The sequence below is a fragment of the Quercus lobata genome, chromosome 2 (genome assembly GCF_001633185.2).
Source record: "Quercus lobata isolate SW786 chromosome 2, ValleyOak3.0 Primary Assembly, whole genome shotgun sequence".
NCBI lineage: Eukaryota > Viridiplantae > Streptophyta > Magnoliopsida > Fagales > Fagaceae > Quercus > Quercus lobata.
Window position 1 is genome coordinate 4,491,565 of NC_044905.1, and position 18,000 is coordinate 4,509,564.

General features: G+C 33.2%; 2 protein-coding genes across 3 annotated transcripts; both read left to right on the forward strand.

Moving 5' to 3' along the window:
* Positions 1-310: 310 nt before the first annotated feature.
* On the forward strand, positions 311-5,483 carry LOC115974166 (protein ROOT INITIATION DEFECTIVE 3-like). 2 transcript variants are annotated; one of them, XM_031094396.1, is made up of 9 exons: positions 311-651; positions 744-857; positions 1,083-1,216; positions 1,342-1,489; positions 2,138-2,337; positions 3,320-3,447; positions 4,593-4,834; positions 5,014-5,232; positions 5,391-5,483. In XM_031094396.1, exons 1-8 carry the CDS (start codon positions 448-450, stop codon positions 5,188-5,190), a joined length of 1,347 nt encoding a protein of 448 aa, XP_030950256.1. In that variant the 5' UTR covers positions 311-447; the 3' UTR covers positions 5,191-5,232; positions 5,391-5,483. The 2 variants fall into 2 exon arrangements, with proteins under 2 accessions (XP_030950256.1, XP_030950255.1); XM_031094395.1 differs by lacking the exon at positions 5,391-5,483 and having other exon boundaries at positions 5,014-5,339.
* An 8,333-nt stretch (positions 5,484-13,816) lies between these two features.
* LOC115962223 (transcription factor HEC1-like) lies at positions 13,817-14,862 on the forward strand. The gene has a single exon (XM_031081125.1). It carries the CDS (start codon positions 14,028-14,030, stop codon positions 14,709-14,711), a length of 684 nt encoding a protein of 227 aa, XP_030936985.1. The 5' UTR covers positions 13,817-14,027; the 3' UTR covers positions 14,712-14,862.
* The last annotated feature ends 3,138 nt before the right edge of the window (positions 14,863-18,000 follow it).

Sequence of the window (18,000 nt, forward strand, 5' to 3'; positions counted from 1 at the left end):
AATTTTAATTAGTATAAATTGATTCTCAAAAAAAAATTATAAAAAAAATGCAGGCCTTAATTTTAAAGATTTTGAAATGATAAGATTTAAAATGTAAATATTGCCATAAAATTGTAAAAGGAGAAGTTAATGGATGACTCATGAACATTAGTTCAGGTAATATTTCTAAAAAAAAATTTATGTGAAAAGAAAAAATCAACATAATTTTTATATTTCTCATAAAAATTATATAAAACCTTAATTAAAATAATCTATTATCAAATCAAATGTAAGAGTGGACTAACAGTAAAAAGACCTATTACAAGTTCTTTATTTGTTCCTTCCTCTCTTACAACGACGTCGTATGCTAATTCTTCGTGCGCGAAACTCCTAAAACCCTAGCAAAATCCCTACACTCAAAACGCAAGCTCCAAGACCTTCCAAGCCCTAATTCCACAATCACAACCAATGGAAGTAGTGGTGGCTTCCTCTTCCATCGACGGCGGCATCGGCTGCTGGGACGTCCATACCGGCGCGGAGCAACTCCGTTACAAGACTTGCGTCTCTCCGCCTCATGGCCTCGCCTGCGTTGGCCAACGCTTCCTCGCCTCTTCTCAGATCCGTGATCCCTCCGCCAACTCTGGCTGCATCCTCTACTGGTCTTGGTCCAAGGTACACTTCGCTTCAAACTATGCACACAACCTGTTCGACAATATGCCTCAATGAACGCTCGAACTAAATACATGTCTTATTTGTGTGTATAGCCTCAAGTAGAAGTTAAGAGCTTTCCTTCGGAACCAATACAGCCAGTCGCTGCTAACCGCGAAGGCACGTACATTGTTGGTGGAGGCGTATCTGGTGATATTTACTTGTGGGAGGTGAATTTCCTTTATATTATAATTGTTGAATTGGTTTCAGATAAATTAGAACTATTAACAATAGCATAGCTTAGCTCGTCAATGGTTTTGACGGGTGGGTCCAAAGGACTCTTCTTTAGAAAGGTTCCCTAGGGTATCAAAAAAACAAAAACAAAATCATTAGCATAGTTGGAGTTTTATTTTTTCTTTTCTATTTATCTGAAGACTAACTATTTGATGCTTTAGGTTGCCACTGGTAGACAACTTAGGAAATGGAATGCGCATTATAGGGCTGTTACTTGCTTGGTATTTTCCGATGATGACTCACTGCTAATTTCTGGTTCGGAGGATGGATCCGTTAAAGTTTGGTCCCTCTTCATGTACCTCTCTCTCTCTCTCTCTATATATATATATATGTATATATGTTTACCATAATTAGTTTGATTATTACATTTCTAATTATATACTCATGCTTTATATATGCTTTCATTGACTAATGATTCAGGATATTCGATGATTTGAGACGACAGCGATCTGATCATCTATATGAGCACAATTTTTCAGAGCACACTTTGCGTGTAACTGATATTGTAGTCGGATATGGAGGAAGCAATGCCATTATAGTATCAGCTTCTGCGGATCGAACTTGTAAGGTTTGATGTGCTCTCGAATAAATTATACTGTCTACAGTATTTTGTTAATGTAGAATTATGACATGTGCTGCTTTTTTATGGCTTGGGATGTTAAGGTGGAAATTAACTGCAACTGTCAAGTGAGGTTCACCCACGCTTAAGTTATAAATCAGATATTTATTATTCGCAAATCATACTTTTTATAAGCTACTAGTTTAAAAACAAGAACCCTTTTGTAAAATAAATGGGCATAAGTTGTTCTTGTTGAGATTTCTGTAATCCTTCTGAACATAATTGATGTGTTTAAAGAGAGGAAAGGGGGAAGAGGGGGGGGGGGGGGTTTGGACCTGCACTCATCCTGTGAATAAGTGGAATCAAACAACAGTCCCAATCAATCTACTGATTATTGTATCTTAGAATGTGGATGATTCACACTCTTGAATATGTTTGTCAGCCGACAAGTCCAATTTCGAACAAGACTAACAGAAATTATATCTCTCCTCTCTAGGACTTATTTTATTAGTGACCTGAGTTCAGCTTCTGAAGAGTTACTTTTCATTCTTTATTTTATAGTGTCCTTGAAGGTTTTTCTTTCTTTATTATTATAGTTTCAATAATTAATTTGAAATTTGGTTCAGTATATAACTTATATGATGTACCTTTTCTCAGGTGTGGAGCTTATCAAAGGGAAAATTATTAAGAAATATCGTATTCCCTTCAATAATTGATGCAATTGTACTTGACCCTGGCGAACATGTCTTCTATGCTGGCAGTAGAGATGGCAAGATATACATTGCTGCACTTAGTGCTGAAAGCACCTCTAAAAGCAACTATGGGTTGCATATCATAAATTCATTATCAAATCACAGGTTTGTCTCTTACATTGTTATTTGAAGTTTCATTAAGTTGCAGAAAAAATGAGTTATCTTTGCTACTCACAAGTTTTTATAATTGCTATCATCTGGTTTGATTGTGGGACTTTCCTTTGCTAAATTCTAAATATAACTGTTTGTTGCATTGTTGGGGATAAGTTTTGGTGATTATAAATATTACCTACATGGATGTTTCAATTTATGTTTTCATCATGCACATGTTTTGACATTAATTTCTCTTTATTCCATAATTGGGGAATGGTTTCTGTAAAAATGTTATATAGCATTTCTCTTTCCAATAAGTTTGTTGAGATAAGCTTACTTAATTGGAATCATGCTGAGGTTGAAAGATTAGTGTTAGAGGTGGGATTGAATTAGATTTGGCAGTGGGTGGCTATTACCCTCATAAGTTTTCCATGATTTGGCCTCCAACCTTTTTGAGATGCAGCTCTTATCAGTTAACTATTTAATAATGTTATTTTTGTTTTACCTCAAGCCCTCTGAGTCATGTTCTATATTGATTATGGATTTCATGGTCTCTCTGAACTTCATTGCTGTAATTTGGTTTGTTACGGTCTGACAGTGTGGTTACTATGGATTTGTAACTCACTAGTTTTGTGATTCTATCACCTTTTATGACAATAGTCACAATACAATTATACCAAATATTCCCTATATGAATGTCATGGGATTTTTTTTTTTTTGGAGCAATCTCTTCATTATGGGCCTTTTAGGTGTAATCTGTGCTTCATTGATTATCATAAATACTTCATTGTTAATATGTTTATCTGCAAATATATATTTAGTTATTTACTATTGCATTATCTCAAACTATATCACTGGGAGATTGTTGGTTGTTTTAGATAAGACTGTGATCCTTCATTAAGTTGTGTCAGCAGACTTTGCATTCTTGTAGTGTTGGCCTCTAAGATCTCTGAATTCATAATTCAATCTTTTTTTTTTTTTTTTTTTCTTCCAGCAAGGCTGTTACTTGCTTAGCATATTGTGCACGTGGAAATCTTTTACTTTCTGGATCGGATGATGGTATGGTACGAGTTTGGGATGCTAAAACTCACAACATTGTTCGTGTGTTCAAGCATGCAAAAGGTTTTGCCCAAGCTATATAAATAATTGCTTTCTTGTGTGCATAGGGTGTATGTTCACGACAAAGGAAAAAGAATCATTTATTATGTTTTAGTTCTTATTTATTTGTTTGTTTCTTAATCACTTCAGTGTATGTTTATTTTTCTTTACTATGCTTGTACCATCCCCTTACAGAAATTTTTCATGTAATAAACATTGTGCTCTATATATAGACACTATTTTTATTTTTAAATCTGTAGTTGTGATTAAGGACTTAAGTTAATCATTAAACTATTATTTATGATCTTGAAGCAAATGACATCATTCATGATCTGCATTGTTTACTTATGATTGAAAACTTAAACATACAGCTTCTAATAGAAATGTTACAATGTATTTGAGTTGGTGTATACTAGAATCGTTACAAAAAGTGTAGTTACCAAATCACTGTCTGGTCATGTTTCCTATACGGTAGATTTGAAGGCATATATTCTAAATCTAGTTTTGTTTCCTAAGCTAGTTTCTAAGTGGCATTTCACCTAGGACAAAGTTTAGCTACAAAAATGGTTGTAGCTTAAGACTACAAACCCACTCAATAAAATAAATATTATAACATATTTTGAAAATCTAACCGTTGAATTACATAGTTTTTACGTTCTTAATACATATGTTAAATTTTGTGTCAATTAGAATTATTTACTATATGATCTATAAGTTTATATTTTGTGCATAATTTTAAATTACAAAAACTTGCAATTAAAAAAATTTACTGATAACATAACTCTTGATCTTTAATTTTCTTGAAATTTTGCAAGCATGGAGGATATAAGAAGAAGATATAATCCAATGGTCGATTTGTCAAAATTTACTTCCAATAAAAAGATATTAAGTAAGTTTGTAAACTAAGCCTACAACTAATTTTGTAGCTAAACTTTGTTCTTTCACCTATTATAGTATTTTTTTCTACCTAAAGTATGTATCTCAAAAACCTTTTTGGGTGCTTTTCAATTGGGTATTTCTATTAAAATTTTGCATGTTAGTGTTGTTATTTAAGCAACATTAAGTGCAAGTTATCAATAACCTCTCCTTGCCTCCACACACTTTCCCTTTATCTGATTTTGACTCCCAAATCTAACCCATGTTTTGCTGTTCCCTTTCATGATGTGCAGGTCCTGTAAACAATATTCTTGTTGTTAGACCAGAGCTCAACTTTAATTTTCGGCCAAATTCACAAGCTTCCTCAAGAAGGCATGGGTCATTGTTACCACCTGCGCTGGATAAATATAGGAATCCAACGGATGAAGATGCAGACACTACGACTGTCATTGGTCTCCAGTCTACTTGCAGGAAATCAATAGATCCTTCATACTTCAGTTCACATGTGATAAATAATCAAATCAAAGAACTTCAGGTTTCTTAAAATCTAAGTGAATGTTCTTTGACCACTTCATTGTCATGCATGTGTTTGTGTGTGTATGGTTGTATGCAAGTGTTTTGTTCCTCGTTATGCTTTTAGTCATCTGACTATGCAAATAGCATGATCTTACATGCATCTGAAATCCTGTCTAACCATTCTTTTGATGTATTCAGCAACAAGGTTCTTCTGCTGCTGCTGAAATGGAGACGGAAAGACTAAAGCTTGAGTGTACAAGATCTATGCAAATGGTTCAGCAGTGGAAGAAAATGTATGAAAACTTGCATCAATTCTGTGTAAATGAACTTTTGGACAGTGATCAAGCAGGAATCTCCAATGGAAACTCCACCTAAGATGTAGATGTTCTTCTCTCATAACAGTTGCCCAGTTTAAAGGTACAATTAGTATATGGTTATTCTGATACGAAGGATATATTTGTTGTTTGGAATTATTTTTTCCATTTTTTATTTTCATTTTTGAAATTTTGATTAATTATTATTTAGGGTAATTAGTCTTGAATTTGACTCTCTCTCTCTCTCTCTCTCTTCTGTAGGGGATGAACTTTAATTCTGTTTTTAAAGTTATACTGCAGAGATTACCATATCCTTTGAATATGAATTTGTAGTTCTGATGATTATTTAGTACATTAGTTGCATTTAACTTCTGCTGGGTCTGATAGATGGCAAACTATCTATTGCTTACATGCTATGGTTATTATAGAGTAACAAGGAAGTTTTACCCTTCAAAATAATTTCAATACTGAGCAAATTCTATAAGTATTTAAAAAAAATATATATAAAAATGTGTTACATGGCCAGAAAAGGCATCATTAAATACTTTGATCTCATAAAATCCTTCAGTCATGTTTGGTTGACGGAAGTGTCTTTGGAGACCAACTTATTTGTAATTTTGTAGCATGATTTTGCTATTACAGGTTTTATTAAGATCTTGAATGCTTTGAAAGACTTTCCGCATTTGATGTATAAACTGATATATGAGTTTATACGATTATCTTACTTTTTATTTTTCTTGGAAATTACGTGAGAATTAGGATCAGAGTTTATGACCTTGCGCGCGTACACATAAATTATATTCATGCTTTTTTAGTTCATAGCCTATTTGAAAAGATTTATGGCTTATTAATATGAAAATATTCTGGAGAGAATGAATGATTCCTCTCATTAAAATCCATACAGAACCCAAAACCTGCATCCATGACCAATAGGAATCGAGTACAATAGGGGTTCCCTTATAAATCCAAGACTTGTGGTTACACATGATTATCCCAAAAACTTGGAACCGGGCTTTCTTACCTTATTGGTGATTGTCTCATTTGTACAAGTAAAATGTATAAAGGGCCACCCATTATTTTGGTAGTTAAATTCATACTCCATGGTCCATATATGGGGGGTCAGCGTTTATACAATTTCCTCACTTCATTGGCTGGTGATGAATTTGAGATTATAAAGGCATTTTTCAATCTCTGAACAAGATGTGCTTTGGTTTGATAGCAAGTGTCACGGGTTCAAGTTTGGGAATCCAACTTTCCTAATAATTATTAGGGGTAAGATTGGTTATTAATTACTTTTTAAAAACCTCATAAAAATGGGAGTTTTTGTATATTGGGAACCAATTTTTTCCCCCAATACTTTAACATAAATATGTGATTGGCTCATAATTTGGTTTGGCTTCTTTTTCCTTCAACTATTTATCAGAAACACGAGGTGGCCATCTCGTACCCTGACTCCCCAACTAGGTGGGATCTGAGATTTGCTCTGAAATATTTGATACTTAAGGTTTTATTATTATTTAGGCTAGGGGTCATCTTCTGTCTCTGTTCATTGTGTTCGTTGGTCTATGCGTTTAAGAAGAGGGAATTCCTTTCTAACTTGTAAATGAATCACGTGCATGGATGCAAGCCATTAATTTAAATGAGATTAATCAAGATGTGCAAAGCTCAATATTTGCTTTTGTCACACAGAAAAAGTCTGTGATCACAAATGTTTCATGGAAACACCACCATCATAGAAAAAAAAAAGGGTAAATACTCTTACTCAATGTGTTTTTATAACTGAAAACGTGAAAAAACAGTGTGAAAAAAATGCCACCCAGCAAAAGAGTCGGGACAACCAAACCCCACCCCTACACTATTTTCTATCAAGGACTGTAGTAGTACCAAAGGTTCAACGAATCAAACCAAACAAGTGGCAACAAATATGCTTTTACTCTCTGGCTTGTTCAATTAGGCAAGAAGAAAATGATCATCCAAGATGAAAGTATTGAAAATCATGTGGAGAGACAGAGAGAGAGAGGAGATCAGAGATGGGACCATTTCTGAATACTGATTGTGAAAAAAAAAATTATTATTATAAAAGGGCTTTCTTTTTCTCTCTGCAGTTCCCGATGAAGAGGGATAGTGAAAGTTGGACAAGCAAGAATTATTATAATATGTTTGTTTTGCTTTGTTTGCTGTATTGTAATATTATCTACTAGTTTTTTAAAATATGCTGTGGGGAAGAGGGGATAAGGTGGTGTAACCGTACATGATAATATTGAGTAAATAAAATCCCACCCAACAACATCTTGATCTCTATCTCCTCTGCCGTCTTTTTATCCAATCGAACCTCTTCTCAGAGAACATGTCTTTATTCATTACTTCTTGAATTTTGTGTGCCCTAAGGCACACGTTAAAGGCTACACATTAAATTATTTATTTTTAGGAATATTTTCTCGAAATTTAAAAAATTGTCAATACTTTTACAATTCATAAGAAAAACTTTTTCAAAAGTAAAAATTATTGTGTGCCCTTAAGGCACGCATTAGCAAAATTCATATATTAAACCTATTATATTATTATGGATATGATAGGGAAAGACATCAGGTAGTTATAGCCACTGATTTCATGATTTGGGAGTGCTTTGAAATCAGGGTATTTTTAAAAATTGTTCTGAAAGAAAAAAATTTTAAAATATATTTTTTAAGATTAAAATAAATAAATAAATTGACTTTGGTTATTTTCAAAATAACGTGTTCGTGGTTTTGGGAAAACAACATGCAACACCCAACTACCAACACCACTTCCGTTTTCAAATTAGGTAGGTGCCGTAAAAACATGCTCAGCTATTCTTCAAATTTAGGTTGTAACTCAGTGTTTATGTATGGAAACATTCACTAATAGTGATAATAAAGTGGTTTTTATGAGTAAGGTGGTCATCTTGACTTACAAGTTGACTACCATAAATAAGTTAGTTGACACTACAATTAAAGAAATTAAAATAGACACTTGGTACACAATAACACTTTATTAGAAGTTTAGATTCGACGTGGATTTTGATTGTACTTCGACTTTAATGTATTAGTATTTTAATGTATTAGTATGTATGAAGGTTTGCAAATCACGTTAGTTTTGTAATCAAATTTTTTTATAACATACATATATTTTATTACTAGATTATTATTATTATTATTATTATTATTATTATTATTATTATTATTATTATTATTTTCAGATTGAAATGGCATTCATTGTTAGGGTTTGGAATTATACTAATTCCAGGTAACTTTGTGTGACGTAATAGAAGTTGGAAGTCCATGTAAACCTAGTTGATGCTTCAATTGGTTTACTATCTTAATCGATAATGTGTAATATGTTCATTTATATTACATTCGTTGCTATAAGAGCACTTACATCAGTAAGTGTAAAATATTGCAAAATAGAAAAAATGTTAAGATATGCACATTTTGACCAAAAAAAACACCAATATAAGTGGGTATAAAATTGTGCATAAATGCACAAGTGCTATAGTAACCGTGCATATATACACGATTACTGTAGCTCGTGCATATAATATTTTAGTATCTTTTTGGTAGTGTTGGGTATGTGAGAGAGAGGGGTAGTGAGTGAGGAAATAATAAAAAATTGTAAAAGAATGAATATTTTTATTGAATAAATGTGTAGAATAGATAGACTGACGCGGTTGCTCTAAAGGCAGGTAACTGTACTCCATCGAATGTCCTTAACCTCTAGATGTAAAAGAGATCTAGTACAACTGAGCCATTAATTGCGCTATTCATGCTCCACATTAAATATAAGGTGTGGGTTTGTTATGTGTACATATAAAACTTATTGATACGGTTGCTCTAAAGGCAGGTAACTATACTCCATAGGTAACTATACTCCATAGGTAACTATACTCCATCGAATGTCCTTAACCTTTGGATGTAAAAGAGATCTAGTGCTGTTCATCAAAAAAGAGATCTAGTACAACTGAGCCATTAATTGCGCTATTCATGCTCCACATTAAATATAAGGTATGGGTTTGTCATGTGTACATATCAAACTTTTATACATTTAGGGGGGATTTTTATTAGGCACATAGTTTGTTTTCATGAACTAAAATCGTGAGTTAAATTCACAATTTTAGTTATTGAAATGCACAAGGTGTGTAACGCTATTTTTTTTTTACATTTATATCGCATGTAGTGCTTAATTTACATGTATATATTATGCAGTTTTCTACTACACCTTGTTCTCTCCCTCATAGCATTTTACTAGCTAGCTAGCTAGCATGGTAATGACAAATTTCTCTCTCTCTCTCTCTCTCTCTCTCTCTCTGAGTTAAATTGTATATTTGGTGCTCAACATTTTCTCTTTATTTTAAAGTCATTTTTATACTTTAAAAATGTTTCATCGCAATTCCTATACAATCAAAAAAGCTATTATGATCATTTTATGGATGGAAAATATTGATATGAGAAAACAAATTCATATCATGTCGTAGCTCTAGCTCAAAGTGACTTCGGCTTTACGAAATCTATTTATTATGTTAGTATTTATCATTAATCAAATGACGATAATGACCTTTATATATATATATATATATATAATTCAAATCACAACCTTGAAATGATGATAAAAGATCAAAGGGCCAAAACCAAAAACGTAATTAAATTCCTTTTCTTTCTTTTTTATTTTTTAGTTTAAACTACATTTTGATCCTTATAGTTTAGGACTGTAAGAAATTAAATCCTATACTTTCAAAAATAACAAAGGGTTTCAAAAATTAAAAAATTAAATCATTAGTAAAATTTAATTTATTATTTTTTTTAAAAAAATTAGGTTTTAATTTGTTACACCTTTTAAAATATATAGTTAATTTTTTTTTTAACTTATTATTTTCTTCCTCACGAATACAGCCAACTCAATTAAAAATTAAAAACAATGTTTCTCTCTACCAAAAAAGAATCTTGTCGTTTCATGAAGGACTGAACTGCATGTGTAGCTAGCTAGCTATCCTTCTCAAAACGACCCTATATGTTTCCTTATCGACGTCTACATCATATCATCATCGATTAATCATATCAAGTGGGCTCCACAACTAGCTAGGCCCCACTGTCTAAATGCCATGGGTGATGATCAGAGGTTGAGGAAGAAGAAACAAATAGTTACAACTTACAATATTGAATACCAATTTATATATATAGGTACTAGAGTCTGAATTCTGAAATGAAAAATTACTGCAAACCTTAAGAGAAGAACGTTTCTGTATTTATGTCGGGCATTGGCTTTGCTGGCTACTTTGTCCCTCCCGAAATAGTTGGTTTCTTTAATGGAAAAATAGAAATTGGACCTTGGAATTTGGAATTTGAAATTTGTATTAAACTACATTTACTTGACCATGTAGTTCTCTATGACTCGCCACTTGATTATGTTTCCTTCCACCTGACCTACTCTCTTCAATCCTTTTTTCTTCCCCTAAATTTCTTTTGCATAAAAGAGGTCTATATACTGCTATTTTACTTTTCTAAATATATATATATATATATATATATATATATATATATATAGAGTACAGATAACTAATATCACCTGTCAGAATTAGAGGCTGTTTGGCCAACCAAATTTGATAACTCAATTCTTAGTTTCCATAACTCATAACTCAAAAATGGTAGGACTCATAAAAAAAAGGTTGTTTGGCCAAACGATAACTCTGTTTCCATCACTCAATTCTCTGATTTTTGAGTTATGAGTTATGGAAACTGAAAACAACCAAAGGCTGTTTTTAGTTTCCATAACTCATAACTCAATGGCATTTTCGTAAATAAACACATATGGAGGGACCTATAGTCGCAACTTTTGATTTTTTTTTTTCACTTGTTCGGTCTTCAGTTCTGGTTTTTTTTTTTTTTTTTTTTTTTTTTTTTTTTTTTTTTAGCTTCGGTGAGTTTGGGTATTGAAAAAAAAAAAAAAAAAAAAAAAAAGAAGAGAAAAAGCTACACCGGCTGACAGGTATGGGCCCATAAATAGTGTGAAAAATATTGAGTGATGGAAATTGGGTGATGATGCCAAACGGGTGTGAAAAATTGAGTGATGAGTGATGAGTTATGAGTGATGGAAATTGAGTGATGAAAAATGATTGGCCAAACAGGCTCTTAGTTGTCGAGTAATTTAGAGTTAACCCTAAACATAAAATGTCAAAAATGTAATTTAGTCTTTAAGTTTATCTTTTAAACAACATAAGTTTAAGAAAATAAACTAACCTAAACACACAAGTATTGCGAAGGAAGAAGGATTACAAAGGGTAACAGAGGTGATTCATTCATCAAGAACTCTTCACACACAAAAGTTTCACAAAAAAATTGATATGTTGTGTTTTTTGGCTTGTAATTTGGAAAAATTATTCCATGCAACCGCTGTATTATATCTTATTTTCATACAAATATTTTTGTGATATCATATAAATAAAAATTTTATGTAAATAACTCATATGTAAGATTCATCTTTATGTGAAAAGAATATATAATACATTAGGTGAATTGAATAATTTTCTTTATGATATGAGTTTTGAATTTAGATCTTGATTAACTTGGATGGTAAAATAAGTAAATAACAATATAGATAAAATTTTATGAAATTATTTATCCTACACTTTACTCTTCATTTATTATATGTTTAACTTTAACCAATTTCACCATAGGAAAATACGTAGAAATTGATGACAAAAGGGCTGCGGAGCCTAATTTGGTAGTAGGTGAAGGCTTTTACATTACAAGCCACTTTCTGACTTCAGTTTCCTCCTCCCCTTGGTAATTTCGTTGGCAATTCCAGCCAGCACATGAAGCAGGTTGCACAGAACCTGATCCATCTCGAAAAGCGTTCCCTATGCAGTAACCCGACTACACGAGGTAGCTTAGATTGATGCTAATAATGTCAAATTTACAGTATTTTTGTAACAAATTTTATCCCAAACAAACCATTAGTTATAAAAGGTTATTGGTTTGAGAAATTCTTTAAAAAAATTTTTATTGAAAAAAGCAATTTTTTTTTTCAGCTTTTTATATTTTTCAAAAAGAAAATATCAAAATTTTCTTTAAATTATCCATTAATAAATGCTTTATAAACAACCGTTAGCTTGGTAAAAAGTTTATATACAGATAAGCTTAGATAAGAATCTATAATAAACAACTATAAAATTATTATTATAAAAATGTTGTGAATATAGTATAAACAAGTAGGGTAAGACTAGGTCCTACCAATTTGACCATTGCCACCTGTAGCGATTTCCGATGGACCAAATGGCACCGGATTCCCACCGCCAAACCGGTAAAGTAATAGCATCTCATTTAAAAGAGGCTGGTGAGATTTCTTACACCTGTCATGTGAGTGGGGCTTTTAGGTTTCTAAAAAAAAAGTGACTTTAAAGGCGAAGTTAGACTCCAACAGTTTTAAGCTGACTTCCACTCAATGCATAGTGTTTTTCCTTTGCTGAATTAAATAATACAAGTACTATCGGTGGGTGGTAATTAAGTTAGGGGACACATCTTTTTACTACTACTAGTACTAGAATAGTACTTGTACCTTACATTAATTTTTCTTATAATTAAGGTGATAAATTGAACAAGACCCATATGAATCCACTCTAATTCTAATATCATTTTTAGTTTTTGCATATCTAAGCTCATTGCTATCAAATATCACTGAAAAATGATGCATGCACCATCAAAAAGTACTTAGTGCTCAGTCCTGGAATAGTTTTTTTTTTTTTTTTTTTGATACGAGTCCTGGAATAGTTGATAGATCTGAACTTTCCATTGGTGGGCCACATTGTAAAATCTTTCAACAATAGGGTGCTATATCCCTATATTTTGTTTATTTTCTTCCAAATTGTTGTTTGTTAATAGCTCTGTTTTATTATCCTATTGTTATGTTACATAAGCAACCACTCATAAATTATATCATCCTATGAGGTTAGGTTTGTTTTTTTTTTTTTTTTTTTTTTGAGAAACTATGAGGTTAGGTTTGTGGTTCCAAGTCTTTATGATATCCATGAAATTTTGAATATAAGTTTCCTTTCTAATATTTTGTAGCTACTTATATGTAATCCCTCATTGTAATCTAGTGTATATAGAATGAGATAACACGTACTTACAAAATAATCAAGTGCTTAGAAGTCCAAGTCACCTTATATTTAGAAAAGAAAAAAAAAAATTGAATTTGAAATCTCTTAATCTGGAATAAGAATTTTTAATTAGGAATGTAATTAAATTTCTATATGTTCTTGGTCTTGGTCAGATCCAACGGTTATTTTTTTCATATCTTGAAGACTTTGGCCCACAAGTTAAATGGTACAGATCAACAGAAGCCAGTGAGCATGCTTTATGATGCTCTTCGAGGTAGAGACAATCATGCACTCGTTTTGAACTTTTAATCTCAAACCATAAAAAGGAGTTTGTCACATAAAAAAGAAGGATAAAAGAAAAAATCATGGATGAAAAGAAAAAGTGAGCTCAACAACTCTGTGGAAAAAATAAAAACAAAAACAAACAAACAACTTTGCAGTAGCAATAGGGCCAAAAATAGTGAAGCATTTTTATACTATATAATATTCAGCCACTTGTTATATATATATATATATATATATATATATTAATAGTCTTTGCAACTAGATTGATAAGGGTCTGTTCCTGATATCACTATTTTATTCGTTTCCCTTCAATTTCTTATTTCTTACCCTTGTATTCTTTTCCTTCACTGCACACTCTGATAAAACTCCAAGTCTTCCATTCTTCTCTTTTATCTTCCCCATCCCTCTGTCTTTCTGCTTAATTCTCAGTTCTCAACCTTTAAATACTTCTCTCTCAAATTGCTCTTCCTTTTAGGACTCTTTTTCTATAGACAGTTCTATAAGCCATGGATCATATGGAGCAGTTAAAGGCATCAGAGGACCAAATGGAGATGATGATGATGTTGGAAATGGACAAACTTCCTGAGTTTTGTGGTGCATACAATGATGTCAATGAGTTGCAAACCCAGGAGTTTTCTGGTCCTAGTAGTACTAGCAATAACAACAATATTAGCAATATGTCGCATTACATGAATAACCCACAAATAGCTTCACCACCTTCACCCTTATTTCTAAACCTACCATCCACTATCTCATTCCCTAACACCAACCCAATTCAACAAGCTTCAACTCCATCATTCTTATCAGGTGGAAGGGCAGTTTCTACAGCAACACAGAAGAGGAATTCAATGGCGGCAATGAGAGAAATGATATTTCGGATAGCGGCAATGCAACCAATACACATAGACCCTGAATCAGTGAAGCCACCAAAGAGAAGGAACGTGAAGATTTCAAAGGATCCCCAAAGTGTAGCTGCACGCCATAGAAGAGAAAGGATAAGTGAGAAGATAAGGATTTTGCAAAGACTTGTCCCAGGAGGTACTAAAATGGACACTGCTTCTATGTTAGATGAAGCAATTCACTATGTGAAATTCTTGAAGACACAAGTGCAATCCTTGGAAAGAGCTGCGGCTAATAGGCCAACTGGGATAGGGTTCCCTGTGGCTATGTCTAGTGGGAGTAATATATAGTAGTTATCTTCCTATGGCAAAAGCTTCCCAAGCTCCTCATGCTCAAACTGTTCAGCCTTATGAAGATGCTTAATTAGCTGAAGAAGATGATTTTTTAGCTTCAGAATATTGATTATGTCTAATGATTGATGATGATTTGTAAGGTTATAGAGCGGGGCCATGCAATGCAAGGTTGATATTCTCTTTTTATCTTTAGACTTGTATGCCATGTTATATAACAATAAAACTCGCTGAAGAGATAGCCCATTTTCCAAATTTGCCAGAGAATCTTTCTTTCCTCTTTCATATCTTTAAAGGTATCCAATCCATTCCTGTTATAGAATAATTCGTTTTAAAATTGAACATTAACATAGAATTCTTCTAACTTTTCATTTATATTTATATTTTTATAGTAGAATGTGTGCGTTCTCTATTCTATACATTTTAAGTTGGAGAGAGAGAATAAGATTCAAAACTTTATTTGATCTAAAAGCTATTGGTATGATGTGTGAGTTTATTTTCAAGAAAAAGAAAAAGAAGAAGAAGAAGAAGACTTAACATAATAATCTCTATTTCATAAGATGTGACCTCCCAACTGATTGTGTTATCCCTAAGAATATTATCTCATTCTAATATTTTTATTGTTGTAATTCAGAAAATGATAATGTTGGTGGGTTGATAGACTATGCAGCAGACTATTCATTTATGCCGACGGAGAAAAATCTAGCTAGGGAGTCTAGAAACAGCTATATTGGGGAACCAGTGTGTTGGGACTAGTTAGTACTTAGTACATGGAAATTTCAATCCTTTGGTTTCGGTTAGTGACACATGTATTGTTCAAACCAAGAAACTTGCTATTCTAGTCTCCCATATGTACTAAAAGATAGAAAAAAATGTTCTGAACTATACTATTTGTCACAACTTAACCATATATGTCTATGATCGAAAAGTCACTGCCTTTTTTTTTTTTTTTTTTGGCCACTCACTACTCACAATTGTATGTATATGTCAAAATTATGGTAAAAATTGTGGTGATGAACTTTGAAATGAACTAATTGAAGAACAGGGAATTACACGTGTTGGTTACAGCTCTGTGTAATGATTACACGTCTAGAAGACCGAGTAGTTTGAAATGACGGGCAAGAAAAATTTGATGCATTATTGGGTGAGTGTATCTGTATTCACATTCAATAAGGGAAAGATGTAGAAGTGCGAAGACTGAAGACCAATCCCAAAAGGGAATACATGAGAAATACACGTGAAAGTCTGACATTTCGGTGGTGCTTTTACTATTGGGACTCGGCAATGACGTCTAACACGTGATCCCAATCTGCATGGTCAACCTATTTGGATTCTCTCTCCTTCTTACGTGGCTGTCCACTTTGTACATTCCAAATTAATGGTTTTTTTTTCTTTTTTCTCTTACCGCTATAATTTTTTTTACATACTATTAATATTATGAATAATAATTGATAAATAAAAAAGTAATACTGATGATAGGTCTAGTAAGAGTTTACTATAATAACAATTTATAAAAATGTTATAAAATAGTTTGAGACTAAAACATTACTCTTTTTTAACTTGACAAATTGATCTAACGGGTTAGGATGTTTTTTTTTTTTCATTTCAAGGCTAAAAATTTATATTCTAAATCTAATTATGTACCAATTAGTAATTTGTACACTTTTAAACATTCATGAAATAAATTGATTTCAAATAAAAATATCATTTTCTATATAAGGAGAGTTAGAATTCAAATTTTCCCTCTCATACATGGTGTAACAATTATAAATATAAATAAATGATTTGTCAATGTTAATATTTTTAAAATTATTGATGCCCACTTTGGCAGAGAGGCCCAATAGTGAGAAGAAGCCCAACAATGTGGGAGGAAAAGGGTTAGTAAATTGAGAAGAAAACTATTAAGCCCAAATGACAGGAATAATGGATTATAAGTCTAGAAAAATAATAAATAGGCCTCAAAAAAAGCAAGCGGGCCTAAAGGAGCCCAAAGAAAAGAAGTAGTAAACCCATGGATATTATATGAAATAAAAAGCAACCAAGAATGGGTCAAAGAGGCCCGAAGAAATGAATTAAGTGAGTAAGGGGTTGGTGGAAAGGTCATGAATCCCAAAAGTAAAAGATATGGTAATTTGGGCCGAGGAAGCCCAAAAAACTTAGCAAATGCCCATGGGAGTAAAAATGGGCCGAGGATGCCCAAGAGAAGGAAATGGGCCGAGGATGTCCAAAAGGATGAGATGGGCCAAGGAAGCCCAGAAGCAATGAAATGAGTCAAGGAAGCCCAAAATAGTATGAATACTAGCCCAATGATAATACTAGGCCACGAGAATTAAGCATAGGGAAAGTATACAGCAGGCCCAAAAAGAGCCCAACAAGCATAGGTTATACAATAACAAAGTAGGAATGACAGAATGACATGGCAGAAGTGCCAGCAGACCTACAAAAAGGGAAAAAGATGGATTAGAGAAAGAATAAGCCACAATCAAGTAAGGCCTAACCTAGGAAGGAAGTAAGACATGAAGAATGAAGGCTCAGGGAAACATTCACGCCATAAGAAGTCAAGAACAAGCAGCAAAATGTACAAACAAGTCTTCAAGTCATGGCAAACACATGAGCAGTAGACAAGCGATGGACACACATGGAAGTGGAGCACACACAAGGCTCAAGCACCACTAACCTGTACCCAGCCAACACAGGGGTGGTGGGCCATGGGTCAAAGATAAGAGAAGGTATGGTCTGGCGATAGGGAGAAGGAGAGAGCCTATTCTGGAGTTCCCACTCAAACTCTTTTGGGGGAAATGTCTTGCTGGGATAACATACCGCCCAAAAGAGAGAAAGATGAGTTGGAATCACTAGGTGGATGTCATGAGGGATAGTGATAAAGAATGCTCACCCTTATCTGAATGGGAATGCCATGGTAAGCAAGCAAACAAAATAAGACTCTTTGTTTGGTAATGGGGTGTGGTATGGCCAGTACAAATAAGTGGTGGTGGCTGAGTAGCTGATAGACTAGTGGGTGGTCTGGAAGGACACCCACATCTAGACAAAAGTAGTTAAAAGGTAAAACAGTAAAAACCTTTCATGACAAGCAATATAAAAGGGCCATCTGCCGTGTACAGGGAGAGGGGAAGGGGGGGGGGGGACAGAAAAAACAAGAAAAACGGAGCAATAGGAGAGAAAAGCAAGAGTGAACATAACAACCCCACAAGGGAACAATAAAAATAGAGAAAAATGGAGTAGAAAACTTAGAAAGAAAAAGGAGGAGTTAGAAAGAAACAATAGAGAGTAG

Coding starts and splice junctions, on each gene's coding strand:
- LOC115974166 (XM_031094396.1), top strand. CDS start 448: ATGGAAGTAGTGGTGGCTTCCTCTTCCATCGACGGCGGCATCGGCTGC. Junction 2,338..3,319: donor AATTCATTATCAAATCACAG/GTTTGTCTCTTA, acceptor TTTTTCTTCCAG/CAAGGCTGTTACTTGCTTAG. Junction 3,448..4,592: donor TGTGTTCAAGCATGCAAAAG/GTTTTGCCCAAG, acceptor CATGATGTGCAG/GTCCTGTAAACAATATTCTT.
- LOC115962223 (XM_031081125.1), top strand. CDS start 14,028: ATGGATCATATGGAGCAGTTAAAGGCATCAGAGGACCAAATGGAGATG.